General features: G+C 38.8%; 1 protein-coding gene across 2 annotated transcripts in view; it reads right to left on the bottom strand.

The window, feature by feature from the left end:
* LOC136863278 (INO80 complex subunit B) overlaps nt 1-27,028 on the bottom strand; it is a 127,444-nt gene that overhangs the window by 2,469 nt on the left and 97,947 nt on the right. For both annotated transcript variants that reach the window (XM_067139663.2, XM_068225893.1), the window contains exon 6: nt 4,255-4,355. In XM_067139663.2, the coding sequence (XP_066995764.2) occupies nt 4,255-4,355 (101 nt within the window). The remainder of the gene's footprint in view (nt 1-4,254; nt 4,356-27,028) is intronic.

Raw genomic sequence — 27,028 nt, 5'->3', positions numbered from 1 at the left:
GCTCATAGCCGTTATCATTCTCCATAACTTTATGACACTGCCATATACAGGTGGTAGGTTCTTAAACCCACTACCTGCTGTACTCAATATTAGTTTTGAACAATTGTAGCAGTGTTATCATCTAGCAGAGATGAGTGGCAGCAGCAGAGACAGAGCATATTTCAACTAACAACAGTCACTCAGTGTAATGTCATTGCTGATTAGTTTTAGGTCTGGAATGCATGCTTTAACACATAAAAGCGTAACTGCATGAAGAACAATTAGAGTTACAAAGAAATTCATAATATGATCTTTTTTGTAGAAAACCTAATTTTATGGGTACATATACCATCGTCAATACCAGCGGCACAAACTTTTAAGCCAGAAATTTCTCTGTCTCCCCATACATCATCGTCCTTCAATTTTCCCCTCGATGACGAGTTGGAGAAGTTCACATCGCTCAACTCTCATGATGTTCCAGATGTAACTGAGCTTTCACTCCTTGATGGTTGTTGGAAGCACCTTTTTCTTATTTAACATGTTGAAGACTTACTCTTTGGTCTTCCTTTCTACTCAGGATATTTGAAGCATTCTTCTGTACAAGTCATTTTTGGTTTTCCGTGGTTTCCCATTTTCACACCAGGCAAATGCTGGGGCTGTACCTTAATTAAGGCCACGGCCGCTTCCTTCCACCTCCTAGGCCTTTCCTATCCCATCGTCGCCATAAGACCTATCTGTGTCGGTGCGACGTAAAGCCCCTAGCAAAAAAAAAAAAAAAAAAAAAAAAAGTCATTTTTGAAAGCTTCAATCCGCCTCACCAGCAAAGAGCTGAGCATCCAGCCTTTGAAACCATACAGAAGGACATGGAAAACGTTACCCTATGTAAACAGCACATTACAAATAAAATGAACAACATCGTTATCTAGGGTGGGTATTTTATTCACTGTTTATTTTAAATGAAGCTCACTCGCTGTCACTGTGGGAGGCTTGTCACACCAGCACGAGGGAGTGATATCTTCCTCTTAGTTCATACCTGACTAAATATAAAGGTTAGAGGTGGCAAAAATATGGACCAAGAGAAAGGCGTTATAGATATTTGTAAATCATTTCTTAGTGGCACCAATATTCTGGACGATATTCAGAAAATGTATAATGATTATGATTCATTAAGTGTCCACGCAGATAGTTATGCAAGTGATTGTGAATGTGAATAGTTTTTATAGCAAACAACCCTATTTTAAATTAGTCCATTATATGAATTCCAGTCTTGCACGTGCTTTTAGGAAATTGTTTTGGACAGAACTCCCTGCAAGCAATTTTCCTATATACATTTTAAATAATGAACAAGATTGAGCTCAAGGTCTGTTAGTTCAAAGAACAAGCTCACTTAACCCGCCATTGGTAGCGTTGTCCTCACTTACGTGAGAGGTAGCGTGTATAGGCGCTTCCTAACACCAGCGTGGTATATGATATTAGTTCTTATACGGGCTCTCTTGGCAGTTTGAATAAATTATACTAGTTTTTAGTTATGTAATATGTATCTAGGTATACATACTGCATATGTATATACTTACATATTTGTATATATCAGCAATTGTTTATTACCTAAATATTTGCGACTACAATTTCAACTTGTACACTGTTGTCGTTCTTTTTAGAAGATAATTATAATTTTGTTTTATCAGACTGGTTTTATGTTAGCCCTTTATATTTATATAAATCTACATAACTAGTACTAAATATTATGAAAAGGAAAAAAATCCTTGGCATTACAAATACATATTACAGTAGAAAACAAATTTTATCATGGTTTGTAAACCTCTTTATTTTCTATCATTGTCCTGTTCACCCATTTCTTTCAACTTACTGCGAAAAACATTCACTGCAAACTACTTTTGTTAGTCTAGTGTGCTCTTTGCATATTGAGCGTCTGCACGCATCACAGCGAGCTGACGTAAATAGTTTTTCTCGGACAGGGCAGTAGGCACATCTTGGTTTCCGCCCGGGAACGTCTGAAAAAGTGTAAATACCCTAGTTTTTTCTTTGGTAATGATTATAAACAAGTTTTACAAAGTGTTCAATTAGATTTTTATAAAAATGGAGAAGTGAAAACTTTTAGCAATAATTACCTGGAGCTGCTGGTGTCGCATTTCTGATGGGAAGTTCTTGGCCAAGGATATTTTTGATGGAATTTCTGAGACCAACTGACAGAACATCGAATGAAGCATGTCTCAACAGATGTGGCTTTACAATTTCCAGGGCAAGATTTGTGATGTATTTTCTTCGTGGAATCAAATCTCCTGTATTAGAGAATTAAATAATCTGGGCATTGACAGTATCCAGATCCAAAAGACCGCAGAAGACTGCTACAGGCCATCTGTTGTTTACCCTCTTCATGCTGCAGTCCTTTTTCTTCCTGTCAACAACATCAACTCGACCTTTCATAAAGTTATAAAATGTAATGACCTCTGGCTTGTTGACATCTCCGGTAGCTGGGTCGATGGTGCCATCATTATGTAAAGTGGACAGCATAAGAACATTTTTATTTTTCTTGGAAACGTATGAAACTAATAGCGTACTGTTAGGTTCTTTGCCGAATGCAAACATGCTACTTCCAACGGGTGTGTTCTGGACATTCAAAAAGTCTGGTGGCAATTGAGGTTTGTTTTTTCTTACTGTGCCAACTATTGTCATTCTATGGTGAGTAAAAAGGTCATTGGCAAGTGGAACAGATGTATAGTAATTGTCCATAGTGATGTTCCTTCCTGACTTGCCAATTGGTTGAATTAGTCTCTTCACAACAGCGGATGCAGAACTGTCTGTAGCGTAGGGGCTTCTAGCTGGTTGGTTACCGGGAAAAATTTACAGTAAAAAAAGGTCCTGGCATCAACCAAGGCATAGATTTTAATTCCGTATTTGTCTGGTTTGTTACTAATATACTGACAGAATTTACATCTTCTTCAGAAACCTTCGAGCATTTCATCAATAATTACGTATTGTCCAGGTGTAATAGCTTGAACTACAACTACTGACGAAACTATCAAAAATTTGTCTAATAGGGGCCAGGTTGTCAATTATCGTACGAGCATTTCAAGTACGTTTGTCATCAAACCGAACAGCTGAGTACAACTGGTGAAATAATTTTTCACTCATGACTCCTCTGAAAATCTCGGGAGCTGTACCACTAGTTTCCCACATTTCTGATGTGTTTAGATAATTGCCTTTTTTCAGACCCAACATATATATAACACCAAAAAAAGCTAACAGTTCATCAACATTGGTTTGTGGACAGGCCTTTTCACCATTTTTATAAGAACTGGTCATTTCAGAGAGCTGGATATTTGTGAATGAAACAATGTCACTGATTGTTTCATTAGGAAAAAAAAAACTTTCCAACAATCTACAACTGTTTTACAATTTTTTGCATTACTTTTGACACCTTGTAATTTACTAACTATATTTTGGCTTATAGTTTTTCCTTTATTATTTGTTTGTTTGTGTACGTACCATTTGGTATATTTATACTTTCCAATGTACTGAAGTCCAGAAGGCTGCGTTATGGCTGTGGTGGATGGACGTTTCAAGCTTTTCCGTTGTCTCGAGGGCTGCACTGTGGTTCTTTCGGGTGCAAAAATCCCAGGTGACTGCATTGAAAATGTGAATGGTATAGGCTGAAGAATTTGGGTGTCAGTTCTGTATCAATATCACTTTCCGAATCAATGAATTGCTCTGTATCAGTTTGATGCGTCGAATGTTCAGTAGGAGCATCACTTAGACAGTCAGAAGCAAAGCCTTGGTCGTTAACATCAGTAAATACATCGCCCTCTTCTTCAATCCAGCTGAAAATAACAGTTTCACTAGGCCTATTAGCCATTACAACTTCACTGTGACACTTTTCACTAAAACATTACACCAATGCGGAATGCACAAAAACTGTGACACCAAAGGTATCGAGGCTAGGATGCGCCTAACACTGCCTGTGACGCGACCGGTATCGCAGCGAGGCGCGGACTAACACGCCAGACAGAACGCACTTCCCCCACTCCTCCACGTGACACGATGGGTGAATCATCATGTAACGAAGCAAAAAACATGTGACTCATATACTCATTTGAGAATACCTGGAGTTTGAAAAGTTTGAGTCTTAAACCAAAAAACTTTTCTTAATAAGGAATGTTTTTGTTAGGAGCTACTTAACAACGATACCAATGGCGAATTAATCTCCATCCAAAATACATCACCCCACAAAAAAAGGAATATTAAAAAAATACATACCATATCTTTCTCTCTCTTCTCATCAGCAAGTTGTTTCCTTTTCTGTGACTTCAGAGCAGCTTTCTGTAAGGCTTCAGCAGTCATCACCTTCTCTTTGTAACCTGTACAAAGATAGGATTAAGGTAATCCCATGTCCAACCAGAAGTAAAAGCACAATTTAAAAAAAAAAATCATTGTACTGAAGGTACTTTGATTCACAACTTTAAATCCACAAATCTTTTGTAGTTTTTTTACTACAGCCATGTCATAATAAATAATAAATAATAATAAATAATAATAATAATAATAATAATAATAATAATAATAATAATAATAATAATAATAATAATAATAATAATAATAACAATGTTACTGTTTTTATGTCGCACTAACTACTTTTAAGGTTTGCAGAGACACAGAGGTGCCGGAACTTTGTCCAGTGGCAGTTCTTTTACGTGCCAGCAAATCTAACGACATGGGACTAACATATTTTAGCACCTTCAATTTCCACAGGACTGAGTCAGGTTAGAACCTGCCAACTTTGGCTCAGGAAGCCAGCGCCTTAACCGTCTGAGCCACTCAGCCCGAGACAGCCATGTGAAAAATTGTCATGAGTGGGATCTGAAGCACTAATACAAAGCTTGGAAAGAGTCCAAATAAGGTTCATGAAACGGATCAGCTACAAAGGTTTGGGTATTTCTCTCTCTTTGTCTGATTACAAGTCTTTTTGTGAGACTATGAGTATGAGGACATTGCACTCACGCTGCAGATGTACCAATTCCCTCTTTCTTTATATGACTGACGAATGGAGTGGACTGCTCAACATTATTGGAGTTGATTCCATTACATGTTTCTCGACTCAATACTAGGCAGAGGTACATTTTTTTTTTTGCTAGTTGCTTTACGTCGCACCGACACAGATAGGTCTTATGGTGACGATGGGACAGGAAAGGGCTACGAGTGGGAAGGAAGCGGCCGTGGCCTTAATTAAGGTACAGCCCCAGCATTTGCCTGGTGTGAAAATGGGAAACCACGGAAAACCATTTTCAGGGCTGCCGACAGTGGGGTTCGAACCTACTATCTCCCGAATACTGGATACTGGCCGCACTTAAGCGACTGCAGCTATCGAGCTCGGTGGCAGAGGTATATTTTCCATCTGCCTAAAGCGAGAACTTTGGCTCGGGCAAACTCATGACTGCTGAGGGCACTAAAAGCACTCAATGAGGTGGGTGAATCAGTGGATCTTTTTCACTCACCCCCGTCTAAAATTAGATGTGCCTTAAATACCTCATGAATTTAAAGTACTGGTACTCTCTGTATATGTAAATGTGTGTATATAAAAGTCTCTAGATGTAGTTTAATGGAGTCTCCGTGGCTCAGACGGCAGCACGTCGGCTTCTCACCATTGGATACCGTGGTCACTCCATGTGAGATTTGTGCTGGACAAAGCAGAGGCGAGACAGGTTTTTCTCTGGGTACTCCGGTTTTCCCTGTCATCTTTCATTCCAGCAACACTCTCCATTCTCATTTCATAGCATCTATCACTCATTAATAAATCACTTTGGGAGTGGTGACCCCATCGTACTAATAGCCTATATCTGCTTCATTCATTACATCCCTGACCCGGTCATTGACTGGAAAACAGGTTGTAGGTTTTCATTCATGTAGTTTAATCATGCCGATTATTTAAGAAGATTCATCTTCATTTATTTATTCATTCAAGGTGCTGTAAATATGTATATATAAACGTCTCTAGGTTTAGTTTAAACTTGGTTATTATTTTAGGAATTAGTGTTATTTATAATAATAATAATAATAATAATAATAATAATAATAATAATAATAATAATAATAATAATAATAATAATGTTATTTGTTTTACGTCCCACTAACTACTTTTTTTTAAAGGTCTTCGGAGACGCCGAGGTGCCAGAATTTTGTCCTGCAGGAGTTCTTTTACATGCCAGTAAATCTACCGACACGGGGCTGTCGTATTTGAGCACCTTCAAATACCACCGGACTGAGCCAGGATCGAACCTGCCAACTTGGGTTTAGAAGGCCAGCGCCTTAACCGTCTGAGCCACTCAGCCCTGCAGTGTTATTTATTTAAGGTGTACTTGTTGTATATATTGTTTTATTGAATCATCTACAATCAGGCAAATAACTTGTCGTTTATAAATAAATCTATATATAACATTTCTACAGCATTCAGTAATTCTAGCAATGTTCATTTCCAATAATAAACCCTTTAAGGGAAGTTAGGACTGAATTTATTTATAATTACTGATAGAATTGAATGAAATTTGGTCTGAGGTCTCCCAATGGTAGAAGAAGACCATATACCAATTTTCAGGAAAATAGCAACAGAACTTTCTGAGAAATTAACACTTCATTTTTAAAATTTTTAAAAATCGATAAGCATAAAAAATGCTCCAGCTGAACAGTTAGTTCAAATATCACATTGAAATCTGGTGTACAGGCACTTCAAGGAATGGAAATAATTTTGACAGAGAGAAAGTCTGCATATGTTGTCCATGAATGAGAGGAAAAAATGTGTTTTATGTGTTTATGTTTTTCTCAAATTATGATAAAAAAATAATGCTTTGAAGGCTACTATCTTTTAAAGTATCAACATTATAAAAACTTCCTTCTGTTAATATCAAGACAATACAGGTGTTAACAACCCATGAAATTCTCATGTAATCTGAAACCAAATTGGTTCAGCTGGAACATTTTAAATACCTGAAAATGTATATATGAAAAAAACACATTTTCGGAAGTAAAAGCTAGTGGATAGGGACTCAAGCGGACATTTAAATGTCGCGCTAGTACTTTAAAAATAGCGGAACCCGAAAAATACCACCGCCAAATGATCCGCAGGAGTCCGTCCTACAATAATATGCACAAATTGAAAAATCGATAATTTTTACTTTTTTCACCAAAAACTCAGTCCCAGCCTCCCTTAAAGGACCATAAATAAAATCAAAGTGATCTTAGAACATATTAGGACTCTACGAGTACTGGCATCCTCAATACTTCTAAGATTTAAAGAGCCAGTTTACCTTTTTTTTTTTTTTTTTTGTGCAAACAATCTCATGGTACGAGTCAAGTGCAAGTTATGTTAGGACATGTACGGGCTCGATTTCATTAACATTCAGCTGTAAGAATATTATTTATTTCTTTAATTTTGTCTCAAGTCAGAGACCAGTGCAATTCACATTAAAGAAGTATCAAATGTTTGATTTCATTCACATTCAGCACGATGTACCAGCATTTTTTTATTTTAAATCCCTTCATGGGAACAGTAAAAGTCATTTCCAAATTACAGCTCATTACTTGTCTGTCCACCAAGTCCAGAGGACTTATGTGTGTGTTCGCACATCATTCCAAGTAAGCATACCCTGCAACTTGAACTTCTAGACCTCGAGACCTTCCGGAACGTCTAGAATTTCTAGAAACTTGAGACCATCCAGAGATGCCCCTGGGGGTTTGATACATGGTCCAGCGAGAGATGTTCCATGATAAGGATGGGAGGAGTAGCGGTGCAACGCGGGACATCGCCAGCAGCAGGACGGAAGAACATAGTGCCCAAGCTATCTACAATTCTACCGAGGTGATATGATCTTGACTTTGCATAATGAACCAACAGTTTTAAAAGATATGAACTTCATTCAGAATAAAAGCCTCTCACTCCCTGTACCTGCACCAATTTAATGTGCCGTACATGCTCTGCGTTCAATCTCGTGCTCTTCAAGTTCAAAGGTAAGGGCAACTCCTCATACAGTATCTACTTCATTTAATGACAAGAACATTTATTACTACAAGAAGGTGTACCTATAATGCCCTAAGAATTGGTATACCACTCGTACTTCTCAGACCCAAGAATAGGAGAAAGGGACATGGTTATATTTTCAATAAGCCTATGAAACTTGCTACGACGTTTATGTTTCATATAGTATTGTACTTGCAGCATTCCATTTACAGTTGATAGAGATCTGTTCCTCTCTTCCGTCCATTGGGCAGACATAAGAAAAGAAACCTTCTCCACATTTGCATTATATCCAGGAAGAAAGAAATAATACGCTGCAACTTTGAACAGTTTGGAATACTGTTCTTCAAAAACACAATCATTGGCAATATAGCTACAGTGATGATAAAGAGTAACATGTACCTTCATGATCAAGGATACACCTCTCTGTTTATGATGATTTTTAGATATTTTGGTGGCAAACTTAAATTACTGAAAGTTGAATTCCAAAATTTAAAAATAAAAACAATAAAATACTGCAGATTTTTGCCTTTTTGGCATCCAAGTCCTTCTTACACAAATCCATGATATATGGCAACCCTATATCCTGAAAAGAGCTCATTTGGGCTGAGAAGAAATGGATATACAGTATAAGAAATTGGACTGATGAGGGGAGAGGACATATATTTGCAGATAGCAGTGTATGAAGAAGCTTGTTCTAGTTTTGAAAACAACATTCAATTACTTCAGTGCAGTTGACTTGCTGTCAGGGTATTCTCCCTTAGCCTTTGCAGTCTCCTGTCATATCTACAAGGAAGCAGCACTTTCATGAATTTATGTGTCATTTCCTACACAAAGGTTTCATCAGGCCTCCTAAGGAAGACCTCCTCTGCCCTTAGCCATTGGTTCTCCCATAGTTTGTCAGGTTTGGTATTGTCTGCCTGACCTTCGGCCAAACAGTCAAAGATATTACAGTCTACTGTCACATATGGTACCAGAATTGCTCCTGACCTGACACAAAATAAAATAACAAGATACAGTTGGGATGTAAAACTCAAGACTGTGATAAGACTACATCACCAGTGATGGCCAAGCTGGCTGGTAGGTTTGTGATGTTAAAGTCATATCCAATGAGAGTCCAGATAGCGATCATCGGCTATTAATAGCCAATCCTAAAAGTGTGTATGTCCCCAAAGCTATGAGCAAGAAAATGCCAAAGATAGACCTGGCTGTTCGAGGACTCAAGAGAAGAAAAATAATTACCAAGCAAGGATGACAACAGAATTACCCAAAAATGTGATTAGAGGGGTAAAAGGTGAATGGACCCTAATCAAAGAAACTCTTGTAAAGGAAGCTGAGGAAGCCTGGGAGAAAATAAGTCCAACACCGACAGAGAAGGGAACACCTTTGTGAAATGACCAAGTGAAGATGGCAATAAAAGAAATGAGGTAGAATTAGACCTAGGTAACTGTGCAACCCATAATGGTTATTGTGGAAGGGAGAAAACTGAGGGAAGAAAGAGACAGAGAGATTCTGTGCATGCGTGGAATAGTCTACCACCTCTGCTACTGTACAATCCTTTCTATTTCAGTACGTCTCTGAGTGATCACTCTGCCGGCCTTTTTCATCGTTCTCATCTCACAGCGGAACTTTATCCCAGAATGAGCCAGCGCTTGTTGACAGACAACAGACTTCACCATGCCTGGTAACTGTAGCTTTGTTGAAACGACTGTTTCCCAAGGGGATGAGGAAGTGAAATTTGTTCATCCTGCTTCACTAATAATATTAACAAATGGTTAATTTGTAGCTGAAAGAAAAATAGGGAGACTGTGTTTACATAACAATGTTAAATACACCTCTTTATAGCTAACCTCTATGAACGATGAAGTCCTCTTATAATGTTACGACAGTGTTAGAAGTACAGTCATTCAGTGTAGGTTCGGTAAAAGATTTAATGACTGCAATATTAATTATATTTAAGACAGTGCCACCTGTGAACTCAAAAGTAAAAAAAGAAAAGGCCACATGCACAAGGAAGGGAGATAATTTATAAAATGGCAAAGTTCACGGAAAAAGAAGCCACTGCAGTCAGCTCTAGCAAGAATTTTAAAAGCAATGGGAGTGTCTAAACGCTGTGTCAGAAAAACTAAGCATGAAGGCACTGATGCTGAAAACAGGGGGCTGACTGTATAACATTCAAACTAGCAGACTTATTGTTTTCAGGTTTATCTATAAACTTTATTACGTTCGGAGGTTCAAATAAGTTTTGCACAATTTTTCTCTTCATTTTGGTTATTCACATTTTGTGCTAGATTTTTCTCTGCCACACCATGAACACTAAATGAATGCCAGATTGTGTTAGAATAAGTTCAGTTCTTGACCAGTCTTAATGTAATGGTGATGACGATCACATTTTATTCATTATTAATTTGTGTGTATTAAGCAGGGTTTTGTTACAGCCATTATTTATTGTTTATTTGTTCATTAATGAAATCATCTTTGTTATTTTAAAACATTCCAAATTATGTCTGACAATCTTAACTCACCTTCCGGCATAACACAACTGTAGTCAGTCACGTGTGGTGGAGGGCGGTGAGGAATGGAATGTGTGGAGAGGCTAAGCGAAGCAAGACAGCAGGTGGCTGTCAGCTCAGACATGTACCGGCTCATTGAAATCTTAACCGATGTTTTTACGATCAGTCATAGTGGAGGCCTATGACATCATACGATTGCACAGATACCTTGGCCCATCTCTAGAAATTGAAAAGCGAGCTCAGGAATATTGGAACCAGAAGTTGGCCATAAAACGACTAATCCAAGGAGAAAAGCTGGGATGATTTTACTACCAGTATAGAGGAAGACTACCAAGGACTACTATATATAGTAGTAAAAAGTAAAATAAATGAATATGGAAACATCCTTGCACTGGAAACAAATGACTGTATGTTCATAAGAATAGAGGAAGGGATCAGAGATGAAATGAAGAGATACTTCAGCATGTTGTTAAATGGAGATGGAGACAACACCATCACCAAATGTAGAATAGATGAAATCCAGAAAAACCAACCCCCATTAACATGGCTTGAAATGGAAACAGCACTAAATGGCATACGAAATCCTTGCGCTTTGATGTTCTCACTTCAGATACGATTATTTCTGTTGCCTGAATTCTGCTGTAGTCATTGTTTACTAGAGTACATGCCTATGAATCACATGTTTGGTATCAAGTTTGCACTTTGTCTCCTGTTCGCGAGAAAAATAAAATAGTTGCCACGACTTATGACTTGACCCTCGTAGTAATAATAATAATAATAATAATAATAATAATAATAATAATAACAACAACAACAATAATTTGAGCTCAATACTTGTTTTATTTACCCATTGGTGAGAGAATATTGTTTTCAAGTTATATCTGTTTATCACAATTGTGTCATGGTGTCTGACCAAATTGTTGGTGTGATCCACAAGAGGACTGAAGTGAGCACATGGGTCATATTTCTCATGGCCTGGTATAAACAACGAATCATTATTCACAAAGTGGAAGAATTTCAGTATTAGCTAGAATCTGTTCTTTGAGAACATTTTTGAAAACCATGGGATGAATCAAGAATCAGAGTTCCAGTATGAAGATATTGTTGGTCTGCGTGCAATTTCCGTCTCTAACAATACAGCGATAAAAACTTTTATTTCCTTTAGAGTGACAGGCCGCCACTGCTTTACGCAGGAATTAGGCTTCAATTGTTGTGCTGACCTCAAGAATTGAGTAGCATATCTATTAGTTTCTGCCACCATTAACTGCCACAGAGCCTGTGTAAAGAAGAGATAAAAATACGACATAGGTTTTGCGTTGCAAGGCGGGACATGCTTTGGACCTGGATTTTCCATGCAGACAGGTGCAGGGTGATAACGAGTATCACTTCCTACAAAACCTCCCGAAACACAGATCTTTGGGAAGCATTACTGCTATCACCAACATCATCATTGTTATCCTCATTCTCACGACCGTAATTTGCTCCATCACTAAGTTCGGAATCCTCCAAGCTCTCAGATATATTCGCAGCACTTACTTACGCAGTTCCCACCATAACCTCACTACTGTCACTGTCCGAGTCATTATTATCAGAATCACTCCCATTAAAGGGTGAAATGTTCAAATACTCCACTAACTCGTCATCGTTCACGAACACATCACAGTCAGCATCATGCGTTGCTGCCATTTTCACTAGCTACACAGCGGCACTTCATAAAACATACACCAAGTTCAAGCAGCCATAAAATCGGAACAAGCAAACGTAGTGACAATCTGAATGCAATAATGAAAATTCTGTGCCTCTATTACCCTAGTTTTTCCACCCATCAACGAAACAATACTCAGTAATTAGTGTTTATTAAGGCACTAGCGAGAAGAGCGCAATTGCGCTCCCGACAATTTTAGCAGGAGTCGGGAGGATCAGGATTGCGCTCCTTGGCACTCTAAGGGTTAAAATTAAGGTGACCCAGCATGTCACATGGTCACAACTTAGCGCTGCTCCACAGCCACACAGGGCTGCTTGAAATTTAAGACCTGCCAGAAAATACTTTCATCATACTGTCCAAGGAAGAAGGCCAAGGAAACCCTGGATAGATGCAGAGGTGAGAGGCCTCCGATGGGAAGATGTTTTGGAGCAGAAAATGTATGAAGACAGGCGGATATGGCAAGTGCTTGTACAGCACACTCCAACTACTCTTTCTATTGCTCCCTCTTCCCACAATGACCTGTAATTGTTTACTCATCGATAACATCCCCTTTTTTAATCCTAATTTTCAGGTTCAAAAATTTCACATAGTAGAGGTTGGGTTGACATGGTTTAAAAAAGGAACATCTAGAGTGTTTAAATCAACACGCAAAATAGTTATTTACTTTATTTCCGGAAAAAGTGATATTAGCATATTTAAAAAGTTACGTATCAGCCCCCTCCTGCATTACATCAGCTGACTGGTCACACGACTAAGCATTGCTCCACAGCTGCACAGTACTGTGTGAAATTCAAGGCTGCTCAGAGATGCAATTCCATCATATGGCAACTGCCTGAAATATGAAATATCTGGTTCTAATACCAACTGACTTTCATCAAATATTTTCGTATTTCCCTATCTCCACACTGCGGAAGAAATTAGATGCTTTCTATAATTTGCCTCTCTGGTTACGCCAACAACGAATCATACATGGCTGCACTTCAAGTTCACGACTCGCCACTCTCACTCCATTTTCTGCAGTGTATTCCAACATATTCAACTTGAAGAATGCCGTAAAACTTTCTCTCTTGCTTATTTTCACTCCTCCTAGTGCACTGGATGTTTCCTAATTACACACTACACGCAGTCATACAGGACACGGATCTCAGAAGCTGAAAGGGCATTGAGAAAACTAAGGTGGGAGGGGGGAGTAACCAGGGCTAATGCACAGATGGTGCAGAAACATGGGTTTTACTATCAACTGAAGTGTTGCACTTGTTTCCTGGTCATTTAGAGATTTTTTGGGATCAATCTCTTTCCCCAATTCCTTTTTTCCCGATATTTCTTACTCCAATAACATTAAATAATTAAACTAAGGAAAACCATCTTGAGGGCTGCCGGCAGTGGGATTCGAACCCACTATCCCTAAAATGCAAGCTCACAGCTGCACGACCCTAATCACACAGCCAACTAGCTCGGGTATTTGATATTCTATAATGCACTGCATAATAATTCTTAATCCATTAACGCCTAATGCTGCCATATAGTAACACACATAACATATTATTAAAGTTATGCTAAAGGACTGTACCACTGCTTATCACTCTGTAAAGCAACTGAATTTACGACAGTGTAGCGGTCATTGTCATATTTGTTACAATAATAAGATACAGACAATTTAAAAATTGCCATAAGTGAATGTGGAGGAAAATGGACATCTGTTTCAAGTGAGTGTATTTTTATTACATGGCCTAATTTTTGGTAGTATAATTATTGTATAGTGCAATATATCTTCCATGATAGTGACAAATGATTTTACTAAAATCATGTGAAGTTATGGATTCCTTATTTCAAGTTTATCAAACGGTAACGCTAGGCATTTATACTCAGTATGATACATATTTTGCTATATTGTTTTAGGAGTCAGTTTTCTTGCTTGCTGAAGCAATGGACATCATTTACAGTGGTGATATTGAGGGTGATGTGTTTTTTGAGCCTTCGGTACCAAATTCAGACACAGATGAGGATTCTGGAAATTAGGATGAAGGTGGATTAGCGAAAAACCTGACGTATTGTCAATTACTGGCTAATGATGAAACAAAAAGTTTTCCAACAGCTAAAGAATAGGAGTAAAGCAAAACGAGTACAGCCCATCGGTACAGCAACCCACAGAAGAGGTAGCTGGACCTGAAATTACATCTAAACCCAGCATATGAAAATGTTATTCAAAAGGGATGGAAGAAAGAAGCTGATTTTGACAATGATAAACCTACTGCATTCCCCATTCCAGATTATTCAAGATATGAACACAAATCAGTAATTGAAATTTTTAAATTGTTTACTGGCCAGTAATTCATAGAACATTTGGTGGAGAAAAGCAGACGCTATGCATTATTTATGAATTTTCAGGACCAACAGATAAAGCAGAAGAAATACCTTGCTTCACTGCCATTCTATATGTTAGTGTCTACAATAACTTGCCTCCTAAAAGGTACTTCTGGTATTCGAATGATATGAAGAAACTGGAAGTTTCTCAGACAAACAGAAGACAGATTTCTTCAAATCTGTAGATTCCTGCACTTTGCAGATAACATTAGAATTGACCGTAATGATAAGGAATGAACAACAAGGAGGAGGAGGTCCATAATTATACGTATTTAGTGTATTTGTACATTTCTATAGTTAGCATTTTTATCGTCGCCATAAGACCTATCTGTGTCGGTGCGACGTAAAGCCCCTAGCAAAAAAAAAAAAAAAAAAGTTAGCATTTTATTTCCAGTATTTTGTAATCAGGATAAGTTTACCTAGTATAATTGTAGTGTAGTTATTCTAACAGTTTGTTTCCTGATTGCATTATCATCCTGAAATCTTTTTCTTCATCTGAAATGTATACCTACTTCTATTCAAAGAATACACTATTTTACTTCTGTTGTTATTTCCATGTATTTCACATTTCTTTGAAGCGATAAAAGAATGGCTGAGAGAGGCAGGTGTAAGGACTGTGGGTGTGAGCTGGAAGTAAGGACGATGAGGGAAGAGATAGCAAGTTTGAGGAAGATAATCAGACTTGTAACGGGGGACAGGAACGAAGATAGATCTCTCTCAATCAATGTACAGGATATGGAAGGTAGGCAAGAGGGAGGGGAAGGAAGGGGAGATGTTGTAGAAGACAGATGGAGTAATGTCTTAAGGTCAAGGATGAGGGTTAAAGGTTTTCCTCCGGGAGTAGGCCCAGGAGAGGTATCTGTGAAGAATTGGTAGGAGTCAGTGCATGTAGATCAGCGGAGGGAAGATTCAGATCAGGGAAGTGTTACAGAATAGGGGCGGGGCAAGAGGAAAGGGATCTGTAAGAAAGGGAAACATAAAGCAGAGGATAGGAAGAAGGTGGAACAGAGTAGTGAGAAGGAGAAAAGGGAGGAGGAAGTGAGTTCTGCAGGCATTAGGGAAGTTAAGGGAAACAAGGAGTGGAGGGGATCTAATGAGGGTGGGCAAGCAGGAATAGGTACCAACATAGTTGGGGATGTTTGGAATATGGTTACTGCAGCATAGAAGAAGTTTAAGGAAGCAGAGATTGTTATCAGTGGGATACTGTGTAGGAGAGATACTGAATGGAGTGTAATTGGGGATTTAAATGATATGGAATGGGTATGTAGGAAATTGGGAGTGCAATTTGTAGATCCTAATGGGTGGGTAGGAGATGGGGATCTATACTCAGATGGCCTCAGGGGAGGATCCAAGGAGTACAAACAACCTTACACTCTGAAAGTGTTAAAGTGCTTCTAGACACCAGAAAGTAAATCAATTAATTAGTCAATCAATATGCATTATTTGGAGATATAGATTTCAGACCTAGTGGCATTTTTCAAGTAAAATAATTACTGATAGGCCTCAGCCACCAGGTGCTAACACATTGAGGTGACGCCATCTAAGCTCCCAGCATGCCAAATTTGATGTTCTGTTTTACTCTGCCAGATAGCAACAGTGAACGAAAACCCTACTGGGCGACCTATGGCTGAGTTTTTAATGAATTTTGATGGGTGGACGCCAAGTGTACCACCAGAGACCTTTAATGTGCCGACATCATTCCACATGGAATGGTGAGTATTTTTAAATTTCATTTTTTGTACCCTTCAGCAATCCGGTGTTGCCCAACAGGTGTGAGAAATGTGCGAGGCAACATGCCCAAGGCCGGAGCAGGTTAAAGAAGTGAGGCAAAATTACTCAAATTGCGACGATTAACAATGGAACAAAGACTGGACGCAGTCGCGAGTTGACCAAATTACTCAACCTACGACGGGTAGACATTGCCTGTATGGGGCAGACGAAGTGGAAAGGTGCAAAAACCTGTGATATTGGTGGAGGATACAAGCTCTTATACTGTGACACAACATCCTGCTGAAATTTCCATCTCTGAGAGATTGTGAGATAACTTCACCCTACGTAGACCATATATACGATCGTTTGACCGACATTCCAGTTGTCAATATAATATTTCAGGTTCCCTATGGGAATCAACATCTATATCATTCCAGTTGTCACCAGGTCAACAACAATACGCATCGTCTCTTGTTATAGAGCACAGGTAGGATACCAATTGGAGGAACATGATGGATTCTGGACAGAAATAGTGTCATGCATACACTCTATTGATGCCAGCAGACATCTGTTAATTGGTGGAGACCTCAACAGCCATGTAGGCTACTCAAGAGATGGTTTCAAATTAGTACATCATGGATTCGGGTTTGGCAGGTGTAACAAAGCTGGTCGACATCTTGGAATTCAACTTGGCAAAATGAAATACGTTCTTCAAGAAACACCTGTCCCACATTATCACATACAGCAGAGGTCGTCACAAGTTGCGAATCGATTACTGGGTGGTGAAGAGGAAGGTTATCAGGATAGTCAATGACTGTAAAGTGATACCGTCAGACATCGTTCCTCAGTACAGATGCCTGGTTCTTGAATTTCAGCTTCACTTTGCCCACCTGTCTGAACTGTCACCATCACAGAATGCATCAAGTTCTTGGAAGCTTCATGTCAAAATAACAGTGCTAATGGACACCATCTTTACCCTCCTGAATACTGACTGCCCTGTGAAGGACACACGGGGTGTGATAGAAGCACAAATTTGATCGAGTGTGAAATAAATGGTAGGACTGAAAAAACAAAGGAAGCATTTTGTGGACAAACAAGTCTAGCAATGGAATGATGAGGTCCAGCGCGCAATGGAGTCCAAGAAGATCAACAACAAGAACTGACTCCAATATGAACCACTACAGGGAACTGAAATCTGTCACCAAATGAACTGTAGCAACCACCAAGCACAATTACTTTCATGACTTCTATGAATAATTAGATTAACCCAGAGGAGCCAATGTTATCTATAGAATCACTACATCTCAACATTATGCCACTGAAGATATTGGTCATATCATCCACATCAACGAGCATGGAAAGCTCATTCGAAACCCAGCGGATATACTTTGACAATGGCGTGAACACTTCACTGTCATTTGTAATGAGGAGTTTCCACATTCAACTATCTCCACAGCCAATCCAGTGCAGAGTGCAGTTACAACCACTACGCATGCCGAGGTTGCAGCTGCCATCCACGCAATTAAAAACAGCAAAGCAACTGAACCCAATGATATCCCTGTTGAAATTTGGAAGGAGATGGACAATGTGGAACTGAATTTCTAACAAAATTGTTCAAGAAATGGATTGAAGAGAATGCCACACCACCCACCTGGAACACCAGTATCACCTCGCCAATCTGAAAAGACAAGGGTGATGTTACTACATGCAACATCTACCTCCCAATTTGTCTCCTCTTCTCTGCCACACCCTGAAAATCTTCGAGCGGGTGATTGATGCATGTCTAGAAGCATCAATACTGTCTCTCATCAAACCAATGTGGCTTTGTTACAGGCCGCAGAACAACAGATCCTATCTATGCTGTCCATTTGCCGGCAGACAGGCATGGAGAGAACAGATAAAAGAGCCATATGGCCTTTCTAGATTTAGAAAAGGCATTTGACCGGATCCCCCATGAACTCATCTGGTATTCGCTCCATACAGTGGTGTCTCGGAGAAATATGTCTGTTGGGTTCAGTTCCTCTACCATAATTCTACAAGCTCTGTCCAATGTGCAGCTGATTTCACAGCACCTTTTTACATTTGAGGGCAAGTTCATCAAAGATCTGCCCTGTCACTACTCCTGTTCATCCTCTGCACAGACACAGTAATCCCGGACTTGAAAACACCCCATCCATGGAACCTTCTCTATGCATATGACGTTTTGCTGGCTAGCGACTCATGAAAGAGGCTACCCAGTGCAAAACAAGGCTGGAAACACTTGGATTCCGGCTAAATCTTGCATAAGCAGAGTACCTGGATTGCAACACCCAGACAAATGGGACAATATTGGTCGACGACATTCCACGACCAAAAACATCTGCGTTACGTTAGCTTACCTCCTGCAAGACAGCTGACAGTGACACACTTGTAGACGCTCGAGCACAAGTTAACACCGCCTGGTTGAAGTGGCATCAAGTCATGGGTGGTGTCCTTTGTGAGTGCCAGATCCCGATGTGTCTCAAATTGATGATCTACCACAAAGTCGTTTGCCCAGTGATACTGTATGGGATGGAATATTTGCCGGCGACAAAGAGACACAAGAAGAGCCTGTACGTAATGGCAATGCACATGCATAGATTGACGCCGGAAGTCATGTGACTAGACCACACTAAGAACTAAGAGGACTTTCCCTGATTTTCGACAAAATGAGAGAGACAAAACTTAGGTGGAATGGTCACGTGGCCAGAACTAATGCAGAATCTATCGCGAAGCGAGCGCTTATGCTCGAGGCCGACCCATAAAGCAGTGGATGGACTCTCTGAGGGAAGACACAAGAGTCGAGGGTGTTGATACTGTGGATGCTGTGGAGACCAGGTAAAATGGAGGGCGAATTGCAAGAAGGCAGACCCCACTTAGGAAGGGCCGCGGGAAGAAGATGCAAAAGAAGAGAAATAGACTACTTATGCCGGTTTTGAACCCACGATCTTAGGATCCAGTGACAGACACTCTACCACTAATCTAGTGAAGTACCTGCAGTGTTCTCCATAGGACCATTTTAATGTGCCCACCAGTCTGCCATTTTTAGATATCACCCAGCTAATATAACCTAGATATGTGCAAATTAAATAATATTAATACATATTCGAGTCATTGGGTGCCCTAAATTAAAACGTAAATACTGTAAAGCTGTTTATTTAAATGATAAATTTTCATTATTGTCAGCATAATTGTCTCTATTACATCGGAGTTTAAATGTTTAGCTTGACTATCACGTAGTGTCGTGCGTGAACAAAGTCTGTATTGGCATAGAATCATATGTGAGCATTAGATTCTGCATGACGTCACAAACTCATATGGCACTGCACAGCAACCGAATGGTTCCTGGTGTTACATGAATATGAACGAGCAGTAGAACACTTAGAAGTTCAAATTACTCTTGCTATGTCTTGTTAATGATAACACTAAAATAGTTCAATTTTGAGGTTAATGTTTACTTGTCTGGTATTGTTAATATCCTGAGGGGAATAAATTGATAATTTTTACGTAGTACCGCCCGCCCGACTACTCGTTCCTGCCACTCGGCTGACGAAAATTTCTGGGATGAACACTGACCTGGTTGGGTGAGGAAGTATCAACTAACATCAAGGAAGAGGAACGTGCCGGCTGGGGAGGCTCGTCATACACCTCTGAGTGAATGATAAATGAATAAATGGAGCATCACTACAATGAAAGGAATACGGGGAAACCAGAGATCCCCCTGAATGCCTGTCCGATCTGTATTTTATCCAGTACAAATGTTACATGCAATCATGAGGCTTGAACCCACGACCAGAGTTAAAGACCGATAACTTGCCGTTCAGACATGAAACAGCCACGAGAGTGTAATGAAAATAAATAGGGGAATTTGAACAATGATATCACACCTCATAATTAAATTAACACCTTTCTTAGGCGATATACAGTAGGCCTAATTTGTTCTTCTTCAATATTATTAAGCGGAATTGCTGCTTTTAGTGACTCTTAACATTTAAACCTATAAAACAATAAATATATATTCAAAGGTTAATAAGAATTTCCTTCCAACATGAAAAGCTACGAAAATGTTTCGGATCCTTTCAAAATGTTTAAACAATTTGTGACAGCACCCTTAACCCATTGAACTGCAATTTTTCTTGGAAACTGAAGTAACAGATGGTATTAGTGATCATGAAGCTGTTTTTGTGGTAGTTAAAAATAATTGTGATAGAAAGGAAGGTCTTAAAAGTAGGACTGTTGGGCAGTACCATATGGCTGATAAAGCAGGCATGAGGCAGTTTCTAAAAAGTAACTATGATCGGTGGAAAACGGTAAATAAAAATGTAAACAGACTCTGGGATGGGTTTAAAGAAATTGTTGAGGAATGCGAAAACAGGTTTGTACGTTTAAGGGTGGTAAGGAATGGTAAGGACCCACCTTATTATAATAGAGAAATAAAGAGACTAAGAAGGAGGTGCAGACTGGAAAGAAATAGAGTTAGAAATGGCTGTGGAAGTAAGGAGAAATTGAAGGAACTTACTAGAAAATTGAATCTAGCAAAGAAGGCAGCTAAGGATAACATGATGGCAAGCATAATTGGCAGTCATACAAATTTTAGTGAAAAATGGAAGGGTATGTATAGGTATTTTATGGCAGAAACAGGTTCCAAGAAGGACATTCCAGGAATAATTAATGAACAAGAGGAGTGTGTATGTGAGGATCTTCAAAAGGCAGAAGTATTCAGTCAGTATGTAAAGATTGTTGGTTACAAGGATAATGTTGAGATAGAGGAGGAGACTAAGGCCAAAGAAGTAATAAAATTTACATATGATAACAATGACATTTACAATAAGATACAAAAGTTGAAAACTAGAAAAGCGGCTGGAATTGGTCAGATTTCTGGGGATATACTAAAGACAATGGGTTGGGATATAGTACCATATCTCAAGTACTTATTTGATAATTGTTTGGTCGAAGGAGCTATACCAGATGAATGGAGAGTTGCTATAGTAGCCCCTGTGTATAAAGGAAAGGGTGATAGACATAAAGCTGAAAATTACAGGCCAGTAAGTTTGACATGCATTGTATGTAAGCTTTGGGAAGGCATTCTTTCTGATTACATTAGACATGTTTGTGAAATTAATAACTGGTTTGATAGAAGGCAATTCGGTTTTAGGAAAGGTTATTCCACTGAAGCTCAACTTGTAAGATTCCAGCAAGATATAGCAGATATCTTGGATTCTGGAGGTCAAATGGACTGTATCGCGATTGACCTGTCTAAAGCATTCGATAGGGTAGATCATGGGAAACTACTGGCAAAAATGAGTGCAATTGGACTAGACAAAAGAGTGACTGAATGGGTTGCTATATTTCTAGAAAATAGATCTCAGAGAGTTAGAGTAGGTGAAGTTTTGTCTGACCCTGTAATAGTTGAGAGGGGAGTTCCTCAGGGCAGTGTTATCGGACCTTTATGTTTTCTTATATATATAAATGATATGAGTAAAGGAGTGGAATCGGAGGTAAGGCTTTTTGCGGATGATGTTATTCTCTATAGAGTAATAAATAAGTTACAAGATTGTGAGCAACTGCAGCGTGACCTCGAAAATGTTGTGAGATGGACAGCAGGCAATTGTATGTTGATAAACGGGCCTAAAAGTCAGGTTGTGAGTTTCACAAATAGGAAAAGTCCTCTCAGTTTTAATTACTGCGTTGATGGGGTGAAAGTTCCTTTTGGGGATCATTGTAAGTATCTAGGTGTTAATATAAGGAAAGATCTTCACTGGGGTAATCACATAAATGGGATTGTAAATAAAGGGTACCGATCTCTGCACGTGGTTATGAGGGTGTTTAGGGGTTGTAGTCAGGATGTAAAGGAGAGTGCATATAAGTCTCTGGTAAGACCCCAACTAGAGTATGGTTCCAGTGTATGGGACCCTCACCAGGATTACCTGATTCAAGAACTGGAAAAAATCCAAAGAAAAGCAGCTCAATTTGTTCTGAGTGATTTCCGACAAAAGAGTAGCGTTACAAAAATGTTGCAATGTTTGGGTTGGGAAGAATTGAGAGAAAGAAGAAGAGCTGCTCGACTAAGTGGTATGTTCCGAGCTGTCAGCGGAGAGATGGCGTGGAATGACATTAGTAGACGAATAAGTTTGAATGGCGTTTATAAAAGTAGGAAAGATCACAATATGAAGATAAAGTTGGAATTCAAGAGGACAAACTGGGGCAAATATTCATTTATAGGAAGGGGAGTTAGGGATTGGAATAACTTACCAAGGGAGATGTTCAATAAATTTCCAATTTCTTTGAAATCATTTCGGAAAAGGCTAGGAAAGCAACAGATAGGGAATCTGCCACCTGGGCGACTGCCCTAAATGCAGATCAGTATTGATTGATGATTGAAAATAAATATACATTGATTGAGATTTAATCTAGCTTAAAAGAGAACACTTTTGCTACAGCAAGTTAACACATTGAAACACAGTTCACATTTTAACAATAGTTCAACACAGTGTGGTAGATCTTAAAACACTCTTCTACATGTAGTGCCACCCTACACTTATCACACTCATAACGGGATTCACCCCTGTTGTTTCCCTTGGTGTTCTTTCCTCTGCGGTCATAGCAGACGTTGCACCTTCTGGATGGAGATGCCTTGCTTGCTGTTGCTATTATTTTGACACGGAATTGACCGCAATGTTTTCCTTGTAACCTCGCTGGTGTACTTCCTGCACTGGGTCGGCCTCTGGTTCGATAAAGAGGCAGAACCATACCGTCCAAAATTTGCTCCGCAACATCAACCCTGAAACTGGAAAAGCTGTGCCTCCTTTCTCCAGGATTCAGCATGTGATGAACGACGCTAGCATTTTGCACTGCCATGTCGAGCACATACAAGCATATTTTCTTATACCCTTTGGCATATCGTCTCATTAGGGGGTATGATGCAAGGCGTTGGTCATGTGAATCAACACCACCCATTCCAGAATTGTAGTCCACAACCTGTGTTTGGTTTCAGAACAAGTTAGCCCCTTTTGTTTTTAGTTTCCACAAAATCTGGCAAAAGCTAATGTCAGAGCAGCAGACTTTATTGAATTTTATACCGAAACGTGCTCTTTTTGAAGGGTTGAATTGAACGAATGCCAAACGCCCCCTGAACTTCATCATCACCAATACTTATTCTTTTTCCAGGCATGTACAACTTCTGAAACTTGTCCAACAGTAGCTGCAAAAGAGGTCTAACTTTCCGGAGCTTATCACACTGGGTTTCTGGAGAATCTGGAGCAAAATGCAAATATCTAGATATGATACTGAAACGTCTATGGGACATGGTTTCTGAAAATATTGGCGTTTCTCTAACCCTTCTCTTAGTTGAGTATTCATGAACCGAAGACTTTTTAGTCTGAGACATCAATATACATAATGCAAAATGAGCCTTCAGTTCATCCTCTGTCACAGGAAACCAATTCTCCTCATCATAAGTTTTCTTTTTTTGTAGGGTTACTTTCAATACTGCGAAGACATTTTGCCGCATTAGCATTAGTTTCATTCTTTACAAGTTCCCAGAATTCGTCAGTCAGAAACTCACCTAGCACTTCAGCCTTCCCTGGATTCTCACCTAATCTTCTTGCTACCACAGAGTTCAGTTCTCCATCTATAATACACCGCATATTATTTGGTACATTGTCTGTTTGTGTCCACTTCCAGTCTTCTAGGTTATGCACATGTTCACCTGCGTCCCCGTCTTCATTTTCTCCAATAATGTCATCTAGTTCTTCGGAACTACTAATGCTAACATCACTGGAAGGTAATTCAGTATCACTTTCATCAGCAAACCATCACTGACATCGCTTTCCTCCAAAAAAAAACGTAATATTCGAGCTTCATCCGACTCGGCCATGACGTTGACTTTACCTTCACCAAAGCTTTACGCGGCAATTTGATCATATTTAGACTCTTTGGCGGCAAAATACATAGCTGAAGGGCAAAGATAGCTGAAATACGATTACCTCGTAGACATTTTGGGATTAAAAATAAATATCGATATGTATCCATGGAAACCTTAACAAAAGCAATAAAGAGAGTGGACGGAAATTTCCGTCACTGCATTTATGGGAACCTGCGGACAATGACAGAATTATCCGTCATTGCAAGGCAATGGGTTAAAAATTCTGCATTTACAGAAAGCAGACATATTTGAATTTGAATCTATGTTTTAAACCAAAACTCGAGCCATATTAGCCACTAAGCATCATGAGCGTAAGAAAATAATAAAAAATCATAATGGAAGCAAATGATAAAAGCAGGTGAGTTTGAAGTTGAACATGATTCTAAATCTTGTGATCATAAGTCACGAGACCAATAGTTTTATGTGTCATCCGAACCACAGAGACATGATTGACCATTTCGAAAATCTCACATGCTCCTGCTTTCAGGAGATGATGAGTTCGAGGCTCATCGTCGCCACTCCTAAAATGGTTTTCCGCGCTTTCCCATTTTCACACCATGTATCCTAATTACTACCACTGTCACTACCTTCCCAGTACTGACCCTCTCTTTTCCCATCGTCAACAAAAACTGCAATTGTTAGTGCAACATTAAAACACATAGTAAAAATAATAATTTAATTTGTTTCTATTTTCATCTGACCAATTTCGTGGGGAGAACTTCTCCCCATTCCCCCCTCGCCCTTGTGGGTCCACCCCTGGGTGGCCTTCACATGAACCGCAAGGGTACATATAAGTTAGGGGGTTTGTTTAGAAGAGTTATAGGGAGGTTCATTCAGGGAAATGGAGTAGACCAGGGAGCGGTGTTGACCGTAGAGGAAGCATGAAGTCAAGTAAGGATGACATAAAATTGTTAACGTTGAAATGTAGAAATATTGTAAAGAAAGGAGGAGAATTAAGTAATTTGATAGATATATATTTAATAGACACTATATCAGGAACTGAATCATGGCTGAGAAGTGATGTTATGGATGCAAAAATTTTCTCAATGAACTGAAGTGTTTATCGTAGAGACAGCTTAGGAACAAAAGGAGGCGGAGTTTTTATACTGGTGAAAAAAAGAATTTGTAAGCTATGAAAAATTTTAAAATGATGAACATGAAATTATAGGTGTAAGACTAATCTCTAAAGATAGTAGGCCACTTGATGTTTTTGGGTTGTACAGACCTGGCAAGGCTGGAGGCTGACGCTGATGCAGAATTATTTGATAAGATAATCGGCTATCTGGGGAATGAGACAGAAAGGAACGTTACTGTAGCAATGATCTGAACCTGCCTAATGTTAACTGGGAAGGGAATGCAAACAACAGAAAGCATGACCAACAAATGGTGAATAATTCATTATGGGAAGGACAGCTGAATCAAAAAGTGTTGGAACCAACTAGAGGGAAAAATATTCTAGACGCGGTGCTGATAAAACCAGATGAGCTCTACAGGGAAACTGAAGTAATTGATGGTATAAGTGATCATGAAGCTGTCTTTGTCAGAGTTAAAAATAAATGTTAGAAAGGAATGTCATAAAAGTAGGATTATTAGGCAATACCATATCTATATATATAAAATAGCTTGTCCTGACTGACTGACTGACTGATTGATTCATCATCGCCGAGCCAAAACTACTGGACATAATGAAATGAAATTTTGGATATACATTCATATTAAGATGTAGGTGCTCGCTAAGAGAGGATTTTTGGATATTCTGTCGCTAAGGGGGTGAAAAGCGGGGTGAAATTTTAAAATGAGTGTATCTATATCTCAAAACGTTGAAAGTTTACAGATGTAAAAATTGGTATTTAGAATCTTCATTAAAAATAAAGAAACACTTATTTTTTTGTTTTTGGAAAATCCTAATAGGAAAGGAGGAAAGGGGTGAAAAAAGGGTTGAATGCATTTAATGAGGATACTTATATCTCAGAAACTGAAGATGTCACAGACCTGAAAATTGGTGTTTTGTATCTCCTTTAATAATAAAGAACCACATATTTTTTGTTTTTGGAAAATCTAATTAATAGGGGGTGAGAAGGGGTGAATTTCTAAAATTAGTGTATCTATATATATAACAAAACTTTTAAAGTTTATAGATGTAAAAATTAGTATTTAGAATCTCCTTTAAAAATAAAGAAACACGTATATTTTTCTTTTCGGAAAATCCCAATAGGAAGGGTGGAAAAGGGTGAAAATATGTTAAATACCTTTAATGAGACTAATTATATTTCAGAACCTGAAGATATTACAGACCTAAAAATTGGTATTTGGGATCTACTTAAAAATAATAAAGAAACAGGTATTTTTCGTTTTTGGAAAATCCAAGTAATGGGGGGTGGGGGTGAAAATGGGTGTGAATTTTTAAAATGAGTGTATCTACATATGAAAATTTTAAAAGTTTACAGATGTGAAAATTGGTATTTAGAATCTCCTTTAAAAATAAAGAAACATGTATTTTTTTGTTTTTGGAAAATCCCAAAAGGAAGGCTGTAAAAGGGTGAATAATGGGTTGAATGCCTTTAATGAGGCTACTTATATTTCAGAACCTGAAGATATTACAGACCTGAAAATTGGTATTTGGGATCTACTTTAAATGTAAAGCAACACACATTTTTTCGTTTTTGGAAAATCCAAATATTGGGGGGTGAAAAGGGGGGGATTTTTTAAAATGAGTGTGTCTACATCTTAAAACTTTAAAATTTACAGATGTAACAATTGGTAGTTAGAATCTCCTATAAAAATAAAGAAAC

Source organism: Anabrus simplex, chromosome 2, assembly GCF_040414725.1.
Source record: "Anabrus simplex isolate iqAnaSimp1 chromosome 2, ASM4041472v1, whole genome shotgun sequence".
Taxonomy (NCBI): Eukaryota; Metazoa; Arthropoda; class Insecta; order Orthoptera; family Tettigoniidae; genus Anabrus; species Anabrus simplex.
The sequence above is the reverse complement of the archived record's forward strand: the minus strand, read 5'-3'. Positions and strand labels throughout refer to the sequence as shown.